At 38.9% G+C, this 23,010-nt stretch overlaps 1 protein-coding gene across 1 annotated transcript in view; it reads left to right on the top strand.

The window, feature by feature from the left end:
* The first annotated feature begins 18,852 nt into the window (after positions 1 to 18,852).
* LOC149541373 (DNA/RNA helicase protein) overlaps positions 18,853 to 23,010 on the top strand; it is a 41,564-nt gene continuing 37,406 nt past the window's right edge. Inside the window, exon 1 of the mRNA XM_089796636.1 lies at positions 18,853 to 20,781. Within this exon, the coding sequence (XP_089652762.1) occupies positions 19,102 to 20,781 (1,680 nt within the window). The 5' untranslated portion in view covers positions 18,853 to 19,101. The remainder of the gene's footprint in view (positions 20,782 to 23,010) is intronic.

The following is a 23,010-nucleotide window of genomic DNA, read 5'->3' as shown; positions in this document are numbered from 1 at the left end:
TTGCCCCCAAAAATTTGTTCATGGGAATAAGATAGAGGGTGAGATAAGGGCATAATGCTATGAATATCCCCTTTTTCCACAAGACCCCAAATGTACCTTCCTAGACAGTCAACCATAATAGTAAACAAGATTGGGGAGATGTGATCCCCTTGCCTCATCCCCCTCAAAGGATTAAAAAAACCATAAGAGGCCCCATTAACCAAGACTACCAAACAGGTCATTGAAATAAGTTGTAAACACCTATCACTAAAGCCAAAAGCTCTCATAACTTTCAAGAGGAAACTCTCCTTCACTCTATCATAGGCTTTTGCAATATTGACCTTCATCACAAATCCCTAGGAATTTGAAGAGGCTAGGGAATGAATATTTCCATGCACCATAATGATGGAATTCAAAAATTGCCTCTCCGAAACAAAGCCATTATGTTGTTCAAATATCAAATTAAGGAGAATCATCAAGATTCTCATAGTCAATACTTTGGATATGATTTTATAGATAGAATTACATAGGTTGATCGATCTAAAGAGCTCTAGAGCATCAACACCAACCTTCTTAGGGATCAAACATAAAAAGGTAGAATTGATCTCCTTTAGCATTCTTCTAGCCCCAAAAAACTCCTTTACCTTATGACATACATCTCTACCCACAACCTCCTAAAGGATTTGGAAGGGAAAAAAAGAAGGAAAACCATCAGTTCTGGGGGTTTATCCCCTTCAAAAGAAAAAAAAAATAGCCTTTCTAATTTCTTCCTCTGTTGGAATAGTAGCCAATATTTTGTTATGATCAATAGATATAATCGAAGGAATAGAATTTAACAAATCTTCCTTCCTTTCCATAGCAACTCCCTTATTAGAGGACATGAGAGAGGAGAATAAAGATACCAGCTCACTGGCAATTTCCTTCTTTCGGTGATTTCTTTAGGACCCACCTTTAGCTGGAAATAAGGTTGGCCACCCTATGCTTCATTATGGTTAAGTGGAAGTATTTAGAGTTTCTATCTCCTTCCTCCAACCAAATAGCTCTAGATTTTTGCCTCTAGAAAATTTCTTCCTTCGTAACAATACCATGATATTTGACTAGCTTATCATTCTCTTCTTGTAATAAATCCTTCGAGTAGCCTTCTATCTAGATTCTATATTGAATGTCTTTTAAGTCCCCTTTAAGAATATATTTTTTATTAAAGATATCTCAAAATGATTTCTTATTCTAGACCTTCACCATATCTTTAACATGTCTTAGTTTTCTGGTGCCTTGGAAGAGGGAAAACCCATCCACCTTTATATTCCACCACCCATTAAAATCTTGTAAGAAGTTTAGATGTTGAATCCACATTTTCTCAAACCTAAAAGGGAAATTCTTCTTAAGCTTAGTCGAATCAGCCACATATACCAAAGGGAAATGATCAAACACAACCTTTGGAATAAAGGACAAGGAGTAGGTAAAATCTTGGGCCCAATTAGGAGAAACAAAAACTTTGTCTAACCAAGCCTGAATAAAATTTTCCCCAACTCTTTTGTTGCTCCAAGTAAAGTTGATGCCTTGAAGATCCACATCCATCAAAACTTCAAAGTTAATAAAATCCATTACATGCATTCTTCCTTCCAATTGACTAGTGTTACCTCCCATTTTTTCATGATCACAGAGAGGGACATTAAAATCCCCCATCATAATCCAGCTTCCATCATAATCTATATTTTTCAAGTTTGATAACTTCTCCCAAAAAAAATTCCTCATATTCTTATTGTTTGGGGCATATATGTTAACAAGATTCCAACTACATCCTAGTTTTAAATGCTGGAATTTGACAGCCAAAAAAATCTTATTAGAATCAATAAGTTGACCTAAGGTCATAGATTGATTCCACATAACCATTCTATCCCCTAAGGAACCTTCAGAGCTACTAGCTAGCACACCACAATTGTTAAATTATTTTAATTTTTATGTTTTTTCTTTATCCATCTTAGTTTCTTGAATCACCATAATATTCAGTTTATGATCATGAATAATATTCCTGACCACATCCATTTTATGGAGATTTTTAAGCCCCCTTATATTCCATGATATTATCTTCATTTCTTCTTAGGGAAGAAATCTAGAATAGTATCTTGCTTTCCATGAGCTATATTCCGCGTACTCTCTGTTTCTCTCTTATTTTTTACAATCTTTCTTCCCACTTTTCCTGGTGAACCAACATCCGCTTTCACCCTAGGAGTAACCAGCTTTGTATTCTTTCTTCTAGTTTATACCCTAGTCAAGGATACCAAAGAAGACCCTTCCTTATTAGTTTTCTTCCTTGTCCCAATCTTATGTTTCTTGTCTTCTTTTAAAATTGTTACTTCCTCTTGCTTGGAAAAAATGTATGGGTTTGTTTTAGGAATTGTATCTACCGTAAGTTTTTCATCAAAGAAAAACTTCAAAATTGGAGGGTTTGCTCCCTCTAGGGAATCCTCAACACAATATTCCCTTATTTTATCTAGATCACCAAATCATTCTCCTGAATTTCCCCTTCTTTAATGTCAACCTCCATCCCACTATCATCCTGCATCTTTATCTTATTATGAGATAGATGGTCTACCTAATCCTACACACCCTCTTCTTCCACACCATTCTTTGAGAGGGGAGGAGTAATATCCTCCATTATTTTAGCTAATTGCATATAATTTTTATTTATGTCTCTTTAATCCTAATAGACCTTGTAATACACCACTGCCAAACATCATATCGCCCTTAACTCATCAAAATGCATGGAGCTCCCACATGAAACACTTTGCTTTCCATCACACCAATAAATTTGAATTTATAACTTCAAATATTTGACATTTATATCTCTAAAATCTTCAAAGATCACATCTTTATTAACATCATGGGGGTTGACCCTTCCAATATTTGATAACTTCTCAACCAAAATATTAGCTTCGCTATTCACATGTGCAATTTTGAACTCTGTCACTTTATCTAAGTGGGATAAATTTTTCCTAATGTACTTGTTCAAATGTCAAGCTTCAAATTCTCCTTTAATAATTCTATTCACCACAACTTGAGAGTCTCCCTCCAGATGTAACTTTCTAATACCCATCTTGAGACTCAACTGGATTGCCTCAACTATTGTGATACACTTTCCCTCATTATTAGTACCATTGAAAAGTCTCTTAGCTCCCAAAGCCAAAACATTTCTAGTGTCATCTCAAACAATAACACTGATTCCTGGTGAGCCAAGATTGCCTTTGAAGGAATTGTAAAAATTGATCTTATTCTAACAAATCTCAATGGGGATCCACTTCTTCTCACTCTCATAGGAGGTAAAGGATGAATCCTTTGAAACACATTAACAAGCTTGAATTTCACCATAAGAATGCATCGCTAAATGACACTATCAAATTTGCTAAAAGGAATTTTTTGAATATTAATCTAAGAGGCAGTAGTTGAGACCAACTCTAAAACTACCCTTTCCAATCTAATCAAGAATCGAGGGACATATTTCATTGAGTCTTGAAATATTAGCATATTCCTCTCTTTCCAAACTTCCCATAGTATGGTGGATGACACAATGTTCCAAATGGATCCAAAAGTAGATGGATGGCGTTGAGTAGGCCAAGCTTCCAATGATAGTTGCAGCATCTCGGGCATTGGCCCATGCAAATTGGGCATCTGATAATGCTTTGAGGGATCTCCTCTCTTTCCAAATAATTTTGACCATTTAATGAGTCACTCTAGAATTTTTCCTTCCTACCATTTACTACATACCATGTTACATGGTCCATGATTATCTGCATGTAGCTGACCTAAACGTTCCATGAAGTAGAGCCTTGAGGTGGGTTTACAATAGTCAAGATGCATTTAACCTCCATACTATCATGATATTTTTCCCATGATACTTTGACCCGCTACTAATCTCCCTCCTCATACATTTTCCAAACTGATTTTGCCCCCATCGCCATATTCAAAATGCTCCAATCTCTCAACCCCATGCCACCACCACCTTTTGGTTGGGAAATATGATACCATGACATTAAGGGGAATTTATTCTATTCCCATGAACCATTCCACATAAACTTCCTCATCTACTAGTTAATTAACTTAATCACCTTTTTGGGTATTTTGAAACATGCCATGGAGAATATTGGCATAGTAGAAACAATTGTCTTTGACAATAGGAGCCACCTTGCCAAAGTAAGCCAATGACTCTTCTAACCATCCATATATTAAAGACAACTGTTAAGCAACACTTTCCAATCTTCTTCCTTCCCTACATCGTCAAAAAAAGGAATGCCAAGAAATTTGCTAAGAAGACTCCTAGTGCACACACCAAAAATACCTACTATTGATCATTAAGAACCAATCTCTATATTCAAGAGAAAGACCTCCGACTTATTCCAATTCATACATTGACCAAACACTAAGCTATATTCATCCAAGACTCTCTTCATCACACTTACTTTAACCATTTATGTAACCCTAAAAAAGCATGTACCATTGACAAATTATGAGTACATAATAACTTCAGTACCCTGGCAATGAGAATTCCCTTCCACTGCCCAACGTCCCTTTTCCTAGATATAGAGTGGTCCAACACCTCTTCCAAAAAGGATAAAAAGGAAGGGCAAACTGGGATCCCCTTGGTGAATTCTTTATGATGGTATGAAAATACCTTAGGGGATCCCATTGAGCAAAATAGAAATCCAATAATAAGATATCATCCACAAAATCCAACCAATTCACCCTTCACCAAACCCAAACCCAAACCTCCTCATAAATTCTATATGAAAACTCTTGTAAACTCTATCATATGCCTTTCTGATGTCCAATTTCAACATTATCCTACTCCTTTGTTTACTACCCTTTGTTGTGTGGATCACCTCACTCACCACTATGATCCCATCAACAATAGATGTATTAGGTGTAAATTTTCTTTGTTTCAGAGATATTAGTTTGTTGAGAATGATCTTCAAACAATTTGTTGTTGCTTTAGAGATGATTTTATAAACTCCAATACAAAGAGATATCAAACAAAATCATTAAAGAAAGTGGAATTTTTCTTCTCTGGGCTAAGGGCAACAAAGGTGTTGTTGAAATATTTGTAGATAAATTCTTAGCCCACAACTCCTCAACAACATCAAGCAACTCCATCTTTATCATATCCTAAAAATTTTAACACAAAAAGCCTCAAAACCAATCCATCCCTAGTGCCTTATCTCTACGTAAGCTAAACACCACAGCCTTTAACTCTTTAACCAAAATAGGTGCCATTAATATCTTATTGTCCCATTGAGAAACCAAGTTAGCAATAACACCCAAGATTTCCTCCTAAGCCAGTCTCCTATCCTCCTGCTCAATAAACCAAACATGAGTGAAAAGGTTAACTTGTAATGCCCCACCCAAAGATCCTTGGAACAAGGACGAATATAAGCCAAGAATTTTTTTAAAAACAAGTATGGATGCACACAACAAACAACATAAAAGGATCAAAGGATCACAAAGATCATAATGGAAGAGTAAACAAACATCCAAACACCAATGGATCTCCAAACGCCACTACTGACCAAAATGACTAACCATAAAGGACGCAAACAATTTCGAATCTGAAACATTCCAAAATTAAAACATAATCCCAAGGTATTCAATAACCCCATAGAGGGTAGCCAAAACACCTCCTGAAAACTTTTGGTCAAATTGAAAAGTGCTTATTGTCTGCCCAAACAGGTTTTTCTAAAGACCTAAGCAATACTTTATTTCAGCACTGTGCAATAGTTTCCAATATCATAGGACCTTTCTAAAGAAGGTGTGAGATACTTTTAGGGTCTGGGCGACACTTCTCCTGAAGTTGCATGATACTTCACAAGTATCATACAACCTTTCCTCAATGGGCATGCGATACTTTCCAATATTGCACGATAGTTCTCCTCAAGACGTGTGATACTTTTCAATATCGCATGATATTTCTTCTTTGGGTGTGCGACATTTTATAAGTGTCGTCTAGTGCTAGAACACAGTCACCCAAAACAAGCAAGAACACTCCAACAAGCATTTAGAAAGGTACAAGAAGAGATAAAAACTCTATGCCAAGGAGTATTAGATCCACATATCAAGGTATATTCACTCAAACACTAAATTGCAAGATGAAAACTAAATCTAACCATCTAAAACATAATAGTAAAAGAAGTACTAAAAACAACATCGTAATGTACTGAAATAACAAGCTAAGTGCATGGTTCCTCCTAACCATAAAAGCATCATGAAACTTCGAAGGTCCTAGCCATCCCCCATGTGTAATATCTTGAATTGCCAACTAGATAGTTAGAGTTGTCTTATAAGGATGTCACTACTAAAGCGTAATAACATCATAAGAATAGGAAACCTAACATGCTAAACTAATAAAAAATAGATACTTCAACTAAACAAATAACATCATATAATCATATGCTAAAAATAAAAATAAGGGAATGTGTCAAATAAACTAACATCATCTAAACATGATATCGAAGCATTCCAACGAAAGCATAATTCACAAGAAAGCATACTCTGAAACCTGAAGTACCAAGTGAAAACATCCAACAATGGTTGCACTAGGACAATAGATCATCTTTGTATACTGCTCCCTAGTAGTGGTATAGGTAGCTATGCTTCCCAACTACATGAAACTTGTAGGTCCACTCTCATTGTGCTGATGGAGATAATGATCTAACCACAAACACACGTAAAGCAAGCATCCATGGCTGACACTCATGCTAGACAATAATGATGACTAAAACCAAGATCATATGACAATGCAAGTATTGCATGTCCTGGTTAGACGCCCTATCGATCACTATGTAGGGACCTAATGGAGGGTTAGTCACTTGGCATCAAGTAGTCCAAGCTAGAATTAGGTGCAGAACGAATCCCTCACGAAACCATCACATTAGTGTAAAATGAATCCCTTAGGAAACCATCACAGCCACGTGGAACAAATCCCTCAAGAAACCATCATGTCATGCCTTCAAAAAACTCGTGTAGACATTCATTTATCTGAATTAAGTTCTAGTACCCATTAATTTATATAATTATTACTTATTTAAAAGCTTCTTCATGCCAACTAGGAAAATAGTCACCAAGGTTGCGAGAGAAGCCCCTTCATAGTCTACCCTACATATCCATGCTCATCACATGATGAGTGCCCGTAGGCATGCATATTCCCAACCCAACCCTAAATGAACATACTCAAGTGAAATACAAATGGGAGATCAAGCCTTTCAAGTCACAACAAATGCACACACACATGCTCGTGTGTGGTGTACCACCATTACAAAAATCATAACACAAGGGTTGGATGAGAACACGAGCAAAAAATACACTCAACCGAATACAAGCATGGGAAAACAAATGCGACATGTATCCCAGTGCAACATAAAAGTACAACAATGGTCTAACTGACATCATACAGATGATCTAGGTCCAGAACCAATATCATGCCAAGAAAACCCAAGAAAATTGGCTGACACATAAATTAAGGTAAAAACCCCAAAATTAAAAAAAACTCATTTGGTCTTTGGGCACAAAAGTCACAAAAATCCAATAAAATTCAAGTTCATACTTTGTATGCAAAAATGACTAGCATAACGGTGTGAGACCCCAAACCCTCATCCCAAAAACTGGGAAAATGTTCATACTCAACCAACTGGGCAGAACCAGAAAACAGAAACGGAGGGGAACACTAGTTCTCAGCCTCCAAACAAACAACTACCAAAAACTAAACCAGAAATGGAGCTAAAATATGAAAACAAGAGAACCCTACCTAATAGCCAAAAAGGCTAAAATGAAAAACAACCAGGTAAAATAAATAATCCATAAATACGACCAAAAATGATGGCAAAGCAAGGTATGCCAAGTTGGATCCAACGAGAATGACCTCATGAATATCTCATGCCCGTAGCTCTCACAATAAATAGAAACGTAATCCTCCAGAAGAGGATTTTGGGAAAAGCTCTCAAATTCTCAATTTCCAAAAGTGAGAAGTGAGGAATTAATTTCCTCTTTCAATAGTTATTCACTTTTCGAGTGAACAATCAATTAGGGTAAATAACTAGCCAACCTAGTTAAACCTCGAATCAACCCAAACAAAAATAGGCTATTCCTAGTAATAATTATTCATCTATGGCAAAGCAACCAGAAATTAAATTCAATAAAATATAAAGCCTAAAAACCCAAAATCACAAAAAATTCTTAAACAACCTTCACAACAATGTGAACCTCTAAATGTACAGACATGTTCATGAGTTTAATCACATAATACAAATGAGTTCAGATTTAATAATCACAAAAAGGTTTAATTAAACAATTAAAATAAAGATACGTCGACCATACAGGGATGACATTAGTAAAATATGAACTGTTGAATCACTAACTCCATGTGTCACTGCTAGGGATATAAATCCTGCACACTAAAACACATGATCAAGTGCAATTGCATATAATAACATAACTGAACCAATAAATGCATTAAATCGCCTAATTTAACCATTTATTCAATTTACTGAAATAAACCATTTACATCACTCACGTTAGCATAAAGCATAATGAAGCAAAAATGAGTAAATAATCATAACATTAAATCCATCACATAACATAATCAGAGATGTGTCCAAATACCAGATAACCAAAAATCATCATAAAACACATTGTCATCTCAAAATGACATCAACATGCAAATATGATCAATTGCGCAACAGAATAGTATAGCATCTATGATACTAAAATCAAAGTATAACATATGACCCTTAGGTTATCTCAAATGCAGAAATAATAACATGAGTACAAGTATCTCTCGAATCAAAATATACCAAGGTACAGATTGCAAACACGAGAGGCACTACATAACTGCCTCTTGATTGATGACCTATGGCTCTTCTGAAACTGTACTATCCACTTGTATGATGGAAATACATTATTTAAACATCTTTGAGTCTTAACAAAGCTATAAATGAACTTCATATTATGAATCCCTACTTTCAACGAATTCTCCCTCAATATTTTCTTCCAATAAATCTCCTCTCTCAAAGAATTTCCCCAAATCTACTCAATAGATCCTTTTCTATCATAAAATCCACTGAATCCATGCGTACATTTAAAACTTTACTATTCAAAGTAGCCAACTCAGCCTCTAGCTTCCTCTTTCCAGCAAAGATGTCACCAAAATGAACCTGGTTCCATACTTTGAGATTAAGTTTAATGAATTTTAGTTTTTGAAAAAAATTGAAAGTCTGAAATCCCCATCACAATAGCTTAAAAAATGAAAGGATAAGGATTCAAGCTTCTTGCTAGGATAAAGTGAACAAGTTTTCTTGCTATATTGGAGAAACCAACTCTCCAATTTCTCCAAGTAAAAGAACCACCTTTTGCCTGCACTTCCCACAAACTATTGTCATGATCAAAGTCACGAAACTCTTGCCACACTCTGCTCAGTACCCCAACTCCACCCTCTTTTCTGATGATACCAAGATAACATTAAAGTCCCCGATGACAAGAACTACATGCTAAGACAAAGGATACAAAACACCAAAAAATGCTTCCCACACTTGTTTCTTCTCTTCATATTTAATTGGACATAAACATTAGCCAATAAACTAGAGAAACTCAAAGATAAAGGATTGAATTTGACCACTTTCCAGTACCTTGCCTTCAACATTGGCTTGATCATGTTAGCATTCCATAAAATTCTTGGTCCTCTCGATGCACCAACCACATTCTCAAAAACAACTTACCACTGGAAATGGACACCAAAAGATTTTGCTAGATTTTCAACATCCATCTTAGTCTCTTGCACACAAACCACATCAACTTTAGCTTGATCAAGACCTCTCTTGATCAAGCATCTCTTATCAGGGGCATTGCAACTCTTGACATTCCATGTAAGGAACTTCATAGCTACCTAGCTAGCTAAAAATACCTCCTTGATCTAAGTTTTGTTTGCCTCTTCATGTTGCCAACATCCTCCAACAGCCACAATATCAACCTCCCACCCCAAAACCTCTAACTCCCTAGATTTACCTTAACAATTTTTGCCTCTAACTATTGAATAGTCTTGCATTCCTTTATATCCACTTCCACCATCATCCCAAACATGTCTTCACCTTCTTTTGTTTTTGTCTCCATCGAGACCAATATGTTACACGACTCCACCCAAGAAGGGGATACATGAATATCCTTACAAGGCTCTCCCTCCAAGGTCAGCTTGTGGCCCACACATACCACATCCTATAATGACAAGTCAACTTTAAAAAAAACCAAATCCTTCAATGACAAACCTTGACCTAGAGGAACCAAGTTTCTTTCCTCCTTTGCAATAAACCTCAAATCTCTCTGTGATACTGTATCATTATCCTACCCATATGGTGCCCTTGAGTTCAAATTCATTTTAGGACAAAACAAAGAGAAAGTAGGGGTAATATGCTTTGTCACCCCATCATGAGAGATAGGGTCCAAATGCCTTTGGTACCCTATACATTCCTTTGACTGCCTACCCGATGTAGGATCAACAAAGGAGTTGATTTGACCATTCAACACAACCCCGCCATGATCTTGTGGGACAACATCAACATAGTTGTTCATTACCACAACCTAACAACTCACCTCATTTTCAACAATAGAAGAAAGCTTCCCTAACTTCTCCTCCAAGGCTTTCTCTGCCTTTCCTTTACATTTTCATGACACTGTACATTCTACCTCCTTGTATCACTATTCCTTATAAGCCTCACATTATCCAAATTTGATCTCTTTAGGGAGAAGGGGATGCGACTTCCACATAATACATTTTCTTGCATATGTACTAAAATCCTCTTTCAGAATAACCTCATTAGATTTAACAAACTTACCAAGCTTGTTTCCTATCACTTGAAATGTCTCCTCATTCTAGTACTCATGTGGGAGGTTGTACATGTGAATCTAAATAAGCACCTCCTTAATTGATATCTATTTTGGATTGAAGTTGGGGACCCAATCCTTAATGTAGAATCCAACTCCATTCATAAAAAATGAGTCATTACACATTACCCATGTTTTCTCCTACATTAACCCCATGATGACTAGGAAAAACCTATTGGTTAAGGTTTTCAGGGCAATATGATGGCCCCATTCTCCATCCACCCACTTGTAGGTCTTCTAAAAAGTTAGCCACCTGCCTCCCCATTTCATGAAAAAAGCCCTATCCCGTAACATCAAGACCAAATCCTTCCATACCCCTGACTCAACCATTAGGGCTACCCTATCATTAGTCGTTGATGAAAACTTTGTTGGCAATGATTGCTTGAGCGTCTCCTTTCTAGGCTTCCAAACCTTATTTTCCAATGGCTTGTAACCACCCTTGGCACCAAATAAATTGCGTGAGTACCCACATTTGTTACAAGCCAGACTTTGACAGTTCTTGTTCATATCCCCTAATCTTTTTGCAACATTAGGCCTCTACATCCTACCTTTGGTCATCGACGGTACTCATGGTTGACACCACCTCTGCTAGTTAGCCGAATAGGCTTACCACCAATCACCATAGCCATCTCCTCGAAACCCTAGTTTCTTGCGCTGCTCCATTCATGGCCATCATACTTAAAATGAGATATTTTGTTGAAGACTTAAATGTGTATTTTAAGAGATATGTATGTCCTAGGTTTGGAGTGTTTGTGAGAATTTATGTTCCAAAAGTCAGTTTGTATGGATCATTAGGATTTAGGACACTTTATGTGGAAGACATACAGGTTCACATAGCTAGTGATCTTGAGAATTTCGAAGGGTATATTAATGATGTATTTTCTTGGTCTAAGATGTTCTTAAACTAGATTAAATCATGTGAACATTGGAACCCTTATTTGGTGTTTGTAGCCTACAAGGTATAATGACCTTATGAAGGAAAAGCAAGGAGTTTATGAAGTGTTAGGGTGATTAGTAGATTTGATCCCTTAACCTCTACAATCAGAGGGTATCCACGCCTCACACCCGAGTGCTACTTGATTTGTTAACCTAATAATTTAAGTTAGAGTTTCAAAACCTTGTTGGAGTGAACCATGGGATGCTCCATGAAAATATTAGAAAACCTCCTTACGTTAGCACTCCAAGTGAGTTTTTTTTGTAATCTCTCTCTTTGCAACACTTCCACAACTTTCGAGTTACCATTTTCCTCAACACCTAATCTAAAGTTCTTATTACCATAATTTTTGCTATACCTCTATGTAGTCCTATCTTCTCCACCTGAACTATAAGATTAGTCTCTTCAAGTTTTATTTTATTTAACTAAAATGATGTGTCTTTTTCATCATTCCCCTCTATTATGATTCACTTGTTTAAATATACTCTAATTTAAATTAGGTTTTGTATTTTTATGATTAAAAAAACAAACCTTTATAATTTTTATTAAGTTTTAAAGTTTGTTTTGCAAGTTTTGCCTCTTCAAGATTTTAGGCGAAAGGAAAAAAAAAAAAAGAAAAAAGAAAAAAAGAAAAAAAAGAGAATCTTTAAAAAATGAAAAAATGAGTTGATCATAATTCATTTTGGCTAAGGTTTGTACGGTCTACATCTGAGCCCTTTCTACATTACTGTCTTTCATTTCGCATTTAATGCGAGAATTTATTTTAGCTTATAATGGCCTTGGCCCTCTCCGACCCAGCAGTTATTGCTGGTGCTAGAGTTGCTGCTGCATGCAATAATGCCCTCGTCGAGAAAACACCCATGCAAATTTGTGCCCAAAGTATTTCACGAGGTAATTCCTCTCTCGACTTGGTTCTGAATATTTCTGCTTTTGAATATGTTTGCTGATGGCTAGAAACCCAAACCCTTTTTGGGTATTTTGTGGGTCACACTCCATTTGAAAGCATGCTACGTGAATGGGTATCCAAAGCCTAGTCCCCCCAAGGGATTTGCCTTTAAGGGATTGAAAACCTCACCAAGGGTCTTTTCTTGTTTCATTTTGGTAACCCCTCCCAGGTTGAGAGTATTTTCAGCCATGGGCCATGGACAATTCACTTGTCTCTACTCATTTTCTAGAGATGGTCTCGAGACTTCTGCATCTCAGTCATTGACCACAAACTTAGGGTTCCAGTTTGGGTAGAGTTCCCTGGGTTGCCCATCCCTTACTGGTCTTTTCTCACTGAAATTGCCCAAACTATGGGCAAAGTCATTTGCGTGGAATCAGACAAATTTTTTAATGCCTGTCCTCAGCGGAGGGTCTGTGTTGAGGTTGACCTTTCTAGGGACCTTAAAGAGACTGTGGGAATTTAGATTGGTGTTACCACCTTTTCTTAAAAGGTTCTTTACTTGAATCTCCCGAATACTTGTTTTCGTTGTCAATCTGTGAGTCACAAGATCAAGGATTGTCCTCTTCTTGAGCACAATCACTCTCCAGTATAGGAACCCAAACCGGCTCCGGCTATTAAAAAAGATGAGTGGACAACAGTCGTTGAGAAAGGCAAGGGTGCTACTAAACCAAACCTTGTTTCTCAAGAACCTAGCCATCTCAGTTCCAATGCAACTCCTCTTGTGCCTTCGACACCAGAGGCTCCTCTTGTTGTGCCACCACCTGTTTCAAACCCTGCATTGCAGGGGATAGCTAAGCCGGAGGTACAAGCTACCTAGGTTTGGGCACCTCAAACAGCTTCTATGATTTCTTCTTCGTCTCCCTGTCACTCTCGCAACCTTGAAGGCAATAAGCAATGAGCCATCACTTTGGGTGACTCTTCGTTTGAACCCTGCTCTTTCTTGCATAATAGTTTTTCCTCGCTTGAGGACGGGGAGAATATGCAAGCTAGTTTATGATGAATTTTCTCTCATGGAATGTGCGGGGGCTAACAGACCTCCCTAGAAAGTATTATGTTCGTGACACCAAGCATAGGCTTGGCAATATTGATGTTCTATGTTTGTAAGAAGTTAAAGTCTCTGGATTCCTTCTCAACTCAGCTTGCCATGTGATGTGGTCAGATGGTGTTAGTTTTGCTTCTCAGCATGAAACTAGTCAAGATGGTATAGTCACTCTCCTCTCCCCTCGACTTTCTCCTTTTGTTATTTCCCACGGTTCTGACCCCATGCATATAGTAGTTTGGATTTTGTTGTCTTTTCAAAATCATTCTATTAGCATTGTCAATATCTATCCCCCTAATGATGCGATTGAGTGCTCACACTTGTGGAGGTGATCAGTTGATTCTTTGCCACCTGTCACCTGGTTATTCTACGGGGATTTTAATATGGTTGAGCTAGTTGTTGATAAAGTGGGCCTTTTGCCTTTTTGATGGTCAACTAGTGAGCAAGAAGCCTGGTTCTACATGTGGAACAAGTTGGGTCTTTTTGATCCCAATGTTCATCGCTGCCGGATTGATGGCGTCTGGTACACATGGTCCAACTTTTGAGAGGGAGTTGACAGGGTCCTTAAAAGGTTGGACCATGCTATAATTTTTGCTTAGTCCTTTTTTTTTCTTTTTCTCACACGAGTTTGCTACCTGTCACTCCACTCCCTAACGTGACTCTTTCGGACCATTTTCCTATCCACTTCTCCATTACTTGGCATTCTGCACCTCCTCGTAATTGTAAAACTCAATTTTACTTTAATACTTCCGTGCTGTCCCATCTGCCCACCATCACCCATATTTTACAAACTTGGAACCTTGAACCTAGGCCTTACTCATCCTTTGGGTGGATTTAGTGGTGGAATGATGCCATCACCTGTACTGTGAGGTTTCTTCGCATTTATGGGAGGCAATTGGCCATGTACCATAAGAGATCCTATGAGGCCACTATCAAAGATCTTCATACGACCATTGAAGCTCTTCTCATGAATCTGTTTGATATGGATCTCCAGGTTTGACTTGCCAACCTTCGCCATCAGAAACAAGTTGTGGAAAATTATACTACTCGAAGAGCTCAACTCAAAGCCTGCCTTCACTACTTGGAGGTTGGTGATCAAGCTTCCAAGGAATTGTTTAATGCGTTGAGGGCACGCCACTATGTGGTGGGAATCAAGCGCATTCGGGAGGGTCAACATACCCTCTGTGAGCTTCCTGATATTCTTCAAGCCTTTGTTCGCCACTATGAAAAAGTTTTCACAGCTCAGGGTCCCTCGGCGACTAGGGACCAAGCGTTGTAGGCTTGTTTGGCTGTCACGCCTAAAAAACAAGCTCTAGAACAATATGTGTTCTGTGAGCAAAAGCTCACTCTGGAGGACCTCAAGGAAGCTGTCTTCTCCATGGTAGATGATAGGCCCCTGGTTGTAACGACTTCCCTTGTGAATTTTACAAAGCATTTTGGGATGAGATTGGTCCAGACATGCATAAGATTTATATTGAGACATACAATTCCTGTTCTTTGGGTAATCTTATTAACAAAGGGAATATTAAATTCATACCTAAGGTAGGCGACCCTAAAAACATCTGCAATTGGAGGCCTATCACATTGTTAAATATTTCCTATAAGATCATTGCCAAGGCTCTTTCGCTCAAAATTCGTCATCTTCTTCCTCAGATCATTCACCCCGAGCAAACGAGTTTTATCAAGTCTCGTTATAACTTGGACAATATAATTGTTGTGTGGGAAGGGATGAAATGGGCTCGTCATTCCAAGCAACAAGCAATCTTTCTCAAAATTGATTTTGCCAAAGCTTATGACAGGATTGAGTGGCCTTTCATTCTGCCCATGCTTCAGGCTCTTGGGTTTGGCCCTACCTTTTTGCAGTCAGTCCAAATGCTCTTTGGAGATGCCTCTGCTTGCATCTCCATTAATGGCTGTCAATCTCAAGCATTTGGGCTTTATTGTTCAATTCACCAAGGTTGCCCATTGGTGCCCTCATTATATCTTTTGGCAGTAGAAGGTTTTGGGTATTTGCTTGCAAATGCCATCTCCCCAAGAAGGGTCTAAGGTATTTCCCTTGCGGATTCCCTTGATCAACTTGTGAATGGTCATTTTGTAGATGACTCTTTCCTCACTCTCATTGAGGATGAAGAGAATATTGCCTCTGCTTTGCAATGTCTTGACACATTCTGTCTTGCTTTAGGGTCTGCCATTCAGTGGCACAAAACCCTTTGTTACAGACAGTCTTACCTTCCTCATCTTGCTTGGCTTGAGCAATACCAATGGAAATGGGTTCAACAAGGGGAAGTTTTTTGTTTTCTAGGTATCCCCTTCGCTTTCCAAGCTTTAACTGTTGAGCTTTGGAATGCAGTTCTTGCCAGAATAGAGAAGAAGCTGCAGTATTGGATCACCACACCTCTTTCACTAGTAGGCAAATTCCAGATTTGTTCCAAAGCGTTGGCCGCCACCCATGTTTATTATTCTTCTTGTTGGGCTCCATCAAAGGCCTCGTACCTCAAACTTGAACACCTTTTACGTGACTTCCTTTGGCGTTAGATGCTTTTCACCAGGGCTTTCATAGAGTTGCCCGAGATTTCTGTTGTCTTCCCAAGGAGTCTGGTGGCCTTGGCTTGTTGTCCACCCATAAGCAAGGTACTGCTTTATGTGCCAAATGGGTGATTCGAGCTCTTTCCGACAATGAAGCCTGGAAGATTCTGTTAAGACATTGCATTTCTTCAGGATTTCCAGTTCACCGGCCAGCTTGGAAGGGGATTGAGTTTCAAACCCTTCTGATTACCCCTGAACCTATTCAAATTTAGGGTACTGTTGTTGCCAAGAGTATTTGAAAAGCTTGGGAAGTAGTTAAGCCCTGGCTTTGCTGGGTTGGCAATGGATTTAGAGATGGGCTTTCCTTGAACTAGCATAATCTCTAGTGGTCACCTTTATTTGCTATCCAAGGTGTTCCCCTGGCTAAGGTGCACAAGGCTAGTGCTCTGCATTTTTTTAAACGTGGCATAAGGACCCCTAAAGATCTTTTCTCTAGAGTTACTATGAGCTTGCGATCATGGGAAGACATGAGAGTGCAATTCTAGCTCACTCATCCAGATCGATAAACTTTTGATCTTCTAGTTTCTGCGGTGCCTTCACATTTGTTACACAAAGTGGGCATTTAGTGTTCTCGCCCTTGGTGGAAAGATTGGAAGTGGTACTTAGACACACCGATAACCAGCTATAAACCTAGGCTAGGTTACCAATGGCTGGTTCCTCACCTACCCATGGTTGATGTATTTAACCAACGTTGGCATTTGCAATCCTCGCATCACACTTGGAGTCATAGGTTCTCCACCATGTGGCATGCCATTACTAAACCCAAAATTGCACATTTCGCCTGGTGTATTCTTTTCCAAGGGTTGCCTTTAAGCTCCTGGCTGCGACATCTGGGAGTTCCTGACCCTCGTTACCCTTTTTGTGGTCAACCAGAGTCCTTTTTGCACTTTTTTTGGTTCTGTAGATGGGCTCAGTGTTACTGGCAATGGATCGATGATCTCTTTCGCCCCTTCCACCCAAAACTTTTTCTTGGCATATGGTTCTTTTGGGTGATAATACCTTGATTCCCTTCAAATATGCGCATATATGGCATGCTTTCAGATTGGAGATCTTATTTATCATTTGGAAAGATCGCAATGCAGTCATTTATGCTCACAACACACTTGACATTAATGTGGCTATGTACTCTAAAGCATGTATTTATAACAATGTCATGTTGCAAATTCAAGTACAGACGGATAAAGTGGCTTTAAAGGGGGCGCACTTACAAGAGCTTTTGGCTCATTGGGGAAATGCCCCCTGTATGGTTGCTCGTGTTCCGTTGGATTTGGCCTCCGGCGACCGTACCCCTCATCGTGGTCACTGTCAAGGCCATAGTAGTTCCGCTCACCACTCACACACACCTCGCTCTCAGCAGCACCGCTCTCCCAACGATGGTGCTTTTGGTCGGTGCCGTGTTTTTGGAGGTTTTGGTGATCGACACCGCTCGGCCTCGCCTCCTCAGAGGTCTAGTTCGAGGTGGTCCCCAATGGCTCCTCCTGCTGCTCCTACTACTGCTTGGCCCTTTGCTCACTCAGACCCCAAGTGGGTGTTTTCCCAGCTGGACTTAGCCATTTCTCCTCCCAGGCTTGACGGAGAGAAAGATAAAGATAATGCTACTGCTGCTGATGATGGTTGGGCTCCCCCTAAGCCATCTACTCACCCCACTTTTAGGTGGGGCTCTGATGATAAGAATCCTCCTTCCTCGGCTGGCGCTACGCTGATAGCATGAGGATTTTTTTACTTTCTGTTGTTTTCTTGTTTTTTTTGATGAATCGTTGATTTCCGGCTAGTGGCCATATGAACTCATAGGGTGATCCAGTATCCCCCGACCCCTTTTTTGGTGAATATGTAACTTTGTTGTATTTTTTTTAATAATATAAGGAAGGGACTATTTATAAAAAAAATAAAATAAAAATAAAAAGAGAAGGACCAAAAGAATATGAACATGTCACCATTTAGTCGATTAACATGTTCGAAATATTGATGCTAAAAATTATTACACAATTAAATCCACAAAATATAATACATTGATATAGATTGTGATATATGCATTGTCAAAGATGTGGAGGCCGCCACTGATCCTCTGTTGCTGTTGCTCCTGATGACAGCTGGTCTGTGCCCAGCGTGCCCTCCAATCCCATAAATGATTGGGGTTTTAATGACAAAGATGATCCTCCCCCCTCGGTTGTCACTGCTTTGGTAGTCTGAAGTTGCTATATATGTTTTTTTGATGAATAATTACTTTTTCTGGCTGTTGCCGTGTATTTAATTATAACTTAGGCCGCTTGAACTCTCTCACAAAGTGATCTTGTATCTCTTAACCTCTTTTTTGTGAATTGTATTCTAAGTATATTTTTTAATAGAACAGAACTATTCATAAAAAACTGACTCGTCCAAACTTCACCCAACAAAGAAAAAGAGGCCACCCCGGAGTCCCTTGAAATGTATCGGACACCCGTTACAGACGAGATATTTCAGAACTTAAAAATGCCGAAAAGGCGGTGACAGTAAAGAGTATAAAATGATAGTCGCGATAGTTACTTTTAAAAATTTCAAATCATCTCTCCCCCCATGGCGGAGGATTAATGAAAAAGCTTTAATCTGCTCTAGCTTCTGTCATCCCGCGTACAAATGCGTCGATCGAGTGCCTGTTAACAAGGTACTTTCCGGTCTCTGTAGGCGACATTAAAATTTTTCACTACCAAAGAGGCATTTGCGATGTTTCGTTTCGATGAGGAAGAAGGTGACGAAGAAGAAGAAAACATACTGAATTCGCAATCTTCGGATAACAATTACATGGTGGGCTTTGTCACAGCCAACATAGTAGGCCTGCAGTACTACAGAGGCTCAGTAAATGGTAGAGAAATGGTGGGCTTGATCCGCGAGCCTGAGAATCCCTACGACCCAAATGCAATTAAAGTGCTTAACATGAGAGGGTTGCAGGTTGGTCACATTGAGCGCTCAGTTGCAGCTGCCTTAGCCCCCCTTGTGGACCAGGGGCTCATTCTGATTGAAGCAATAGTACCCAATGGAAGGGGCTTGAATAATGCCTACAAGATGCCCTGCCAAATATACGTTTTCAGCCAGAGAGAGCTCATGGGTGTGACCCTAGAAGTCTTGACAGAAAATGGGCTCAATGTCATCACTACAGCTGATCAAGAATTCATGACTACACAGTCGGTGGCTGCGAAGGAGAAGATTCAGGAGGAGCCCCAGAAGAAGTCGAGGGATTTGGATGAGATATTTGGAGCGGCTGTGGATGTAGGGGCCAAAAAAAGGCAGGCAATGGAACCGGGGAGTATTGTTGTGGCGAAGCTTTTGCAACACCAGAAGGAGGCGTTGGCCTGGATGGTGCAGAGGGAGAATTCGCTGAAGCTGCCTCCATTCTGGGAGGCGTATACCAATCAAGGTAAAAAGGTTTACAAGAATATTTTGACCAATTTTGAGAGTTTTGAGAGACCTGACCCGCTCAGGGGTGGAATTTTGGCTGATGATATGGGGCTTGGGAAAACTCTAGCTTTGCTTTCATTAATTGCCACAAATAGGCCCGGTGCCGAGCTTCCACCTATTGTGGACATGGAGCCCTGCTCCGGAAGCCCAAATCCTGAGAACTCGACTTCCGTAAACCCGCATTCTGAAAATCCCAATTTTGGAAACCCATGCGTTAAAAACTCCAGTCTTCAAAATTTACATCCTGAAAACCCAAAATTTGATTATCACGAAGCTGGAAGCTCTCAATCTGGAACCCGCAATTCTCGAGTTTTAAAAAACCCTAAACCCTGCCCAGAAAGCTCTAAGCCAAGGGAACGCAAGAGAAAAAGGGATGGCTCGAGAAAGAAGACCGACACTCATGCAAGCAGAGAGTTAACATCATCTAGCAGGGATTTGGAGGAATGTGGATTCGACCCACCGGATCCCCACGGGCCCAAGACCACTCTTGTTGTCTGCCCCCCTTCTGTGATTTCCAACTGGGTCACTCAGCTTGAGGAACACACTAACCCAGGAAAGCTGAAGGTTCATTTATATCACGGCGATCAGCGCAATAGGGAAGGCAAGGAGCTTCGCAAGTTTGATATTGTTTTGACAACTTATAGTACACTTGGTTCAGAATTTTTTTGTCCGGGTTCCCCCATGAAGGAGGTGGACTGGTTGAGAGTTATCTTGGACGAAGCTCATTTCATAAAAAATGCAAATACAAAACAGGCGAAGGCTGCAGTAGCTTTGAAGGCACAAAGGAGGTGGGCAGTTACGGGAACTCCAATTCAGAACACCTCATTTGATTTGTTTACTTTAATGACCTTCTTGCAGTTTCAACCGTTTTCTATTAAATCCTACTGGAATAGCTTGGTCCAACGCCCTCTAAGCCAGGGTAATGCCAGTGGCTGTGCTCGTCTGCAGGTTTGTTGCCTATCCTCAACACCTGCTTGCCAGCTTTTTTGGTTTTATTATGACCTTTGAATGCTTTTTTGGTTTTAGCATTGTAGGTTAGCTTGGTCTTCCAATATGGTATTGCATCATGAACTGTGCACCTTAGGCTACTATGGTTTAATTAGCTCAAGGAACTGCTAGGCATTGTAACTTAACTTACATGAATTGTCAAGTAATTATTTGATGTATTGATACAAATTTTTGATTGATATTAGTCATTTTATTCTTTTTGTTTTTCTATTTGCCTTTGTAATTTAATCTTTTTCTGGACTCGTTGGGTATAATATTAAGGCAAAAATGTCTATTTATTTATAATAAGATGATGGTAAACCTAACCATTTAATTGCATGTACCATATGCTACTTGTGAGATGTTATGGATTACCTTATCAGCAAGCAGTGAGACTCTTTGAATCTGACTACTATGAGGCTTAATGAATCTGATTTGCATCAATAATGGATTTGAGTAATTTCCAGTTTAACTGATCGTTAATTGTCGAGGAAAAATGCAGGAACTTGATTAGTTAAACTAGAGGCATTGAATGGCTTTAGGTCTTGCAAAATGTTCCTAGCTGACACTAAATAGATGCACCTGTAGATTATCCACTTTACGGGATAATATAACAGGTAAATAATGTTTGAAATTGATTAATGGAATTCTATATGGATTTTTTTAGCTGACATTCTTCCCATGTGTCTTTTTAACAACCAATGAAACTAAGTCCACCAGCTAGCTCAAAAGCTTTCATTTGTGTTTTTCATTTTTTTGATAGATAGACGATTTCATTGTTTTATCTGTTCTGAAATTGCAACCTTGAAGGTTGCTCCCTTTTATATGAATGATAAAATATACAAAGTCCATACAGAAATGCTATACCAAATATGGCTAAGCTCATAGTACAGACAGGTTAACCACAACATCCTGGTGTTAACTTTCTCATACATTCTATTGCTAGCAGCCGAAAACTAAAGGAGACAGATTGTTACTGTTATATTTCAAAAACTGGATAGAGGAAATTGTCGCTTACTTCTCTAAGCAATAATGGGTAGATGACATCAATCATTCCACATTTTCTGAGGTCACCGGATACTACACTTTCTTTAGGAAATTGACCTCTTTGGTAGTCTTTTGGTGTTACCGAAGGACCAAGTTTGGATGCAAAGAGGGAATGAATGGGAACAAGTTCCCATGTCTGTGTTGGTTAGGAGTTTATAGAATTTTGAAGGGAGAGGGATTTGTTGGTTCTCAAAATTGTTGGTTGAATTCCTACAAGCCTTGCCTGCTTGATGCTGGGAATCTCAACACAATCTTGGCCATCTTTGGAGACCAAAGACTTTACAATCAATCTCCACACTTCAGGATTTGCAGACCTAGGCTGGTGTACTTTTATCTCAACCCTTGTAGTGGGGAGAAAATCATTTTTGCAGATTTTAGGGAAAATGCTCTTGAGTGGGCAAGTGCGTTCTCAAGGAGAAATCTGATATTATAAGGCTGAATGCTTTGGGAATGTTTTTGGAATGCTTTTAAATGATGATTAATAATATGCATGAGAGTGGATGAATGATATGCAAATGATTAAGGTAAAGAACCACACTAGCATGCAACTGCAAATTTAAATGAATCAATAAAGATCAGTCCCTAGGTCCAATTGGGTGAATGTAGTCAACGCTGCAAGAACTTATCATCACACTCTTATGGAGATTGTTGGCCACACCATCAACTACTGGATGGAGAACTTAGTAAATTAAACCCTAGTCTAAATGAATTTAGCCCCAACTAAAGGAGACCAATCAGACAGATACCATAGCACAATATGAAATATTTGATAATCAAGAGTATTCATGAAGTTCAATCTATCTAATAGTAATTTTGGATCCAAGAGAACATTATAGTATACAAGTATTGAAAAAACCAACTTCCCCATTTTAGATAGGAAACCGCATCATTTTATTGATTCAAAAAAAAATTGCAATTGAGCTGTGTTCAAGTTGCATTACCTAAACAAACTGCAATAATCATCCAGTTAGTATCTTAGAAAATGTATTGCTATATTCGTTCTATTTTTTCGTTCCTTTATAAACAATCAAAGAATGCATACAAGCTTCAGGTCATCATGTCTATTCCTAACTATGCAACTGAACACTTATTAATTACAGTGCAAAGTTAAACATAAGAATAATTAAACTGGAGTCTTAATGT

The sequence above is a fragment of the Cupressus sempervirens genome, chromosome 8, assembly GCF_028749045.1.
Source record: "Cupressus sempervirens isolate cs-2001-9-10 chromosome 8, ASM2874904v1, whole genome shotgun sequence".
Classification (NCBI taxonomy): Eukaryota; Viridiplantae; Streptophyta; class Pinopsida; order Cupressales; family Cupressaceae; genus Cupressus; species Cupressus sempervirens.
Note: the sequence above shows the minus strand (reverse complement) of the source record. Positions and strands in the feature narration are given on the sequence as shown.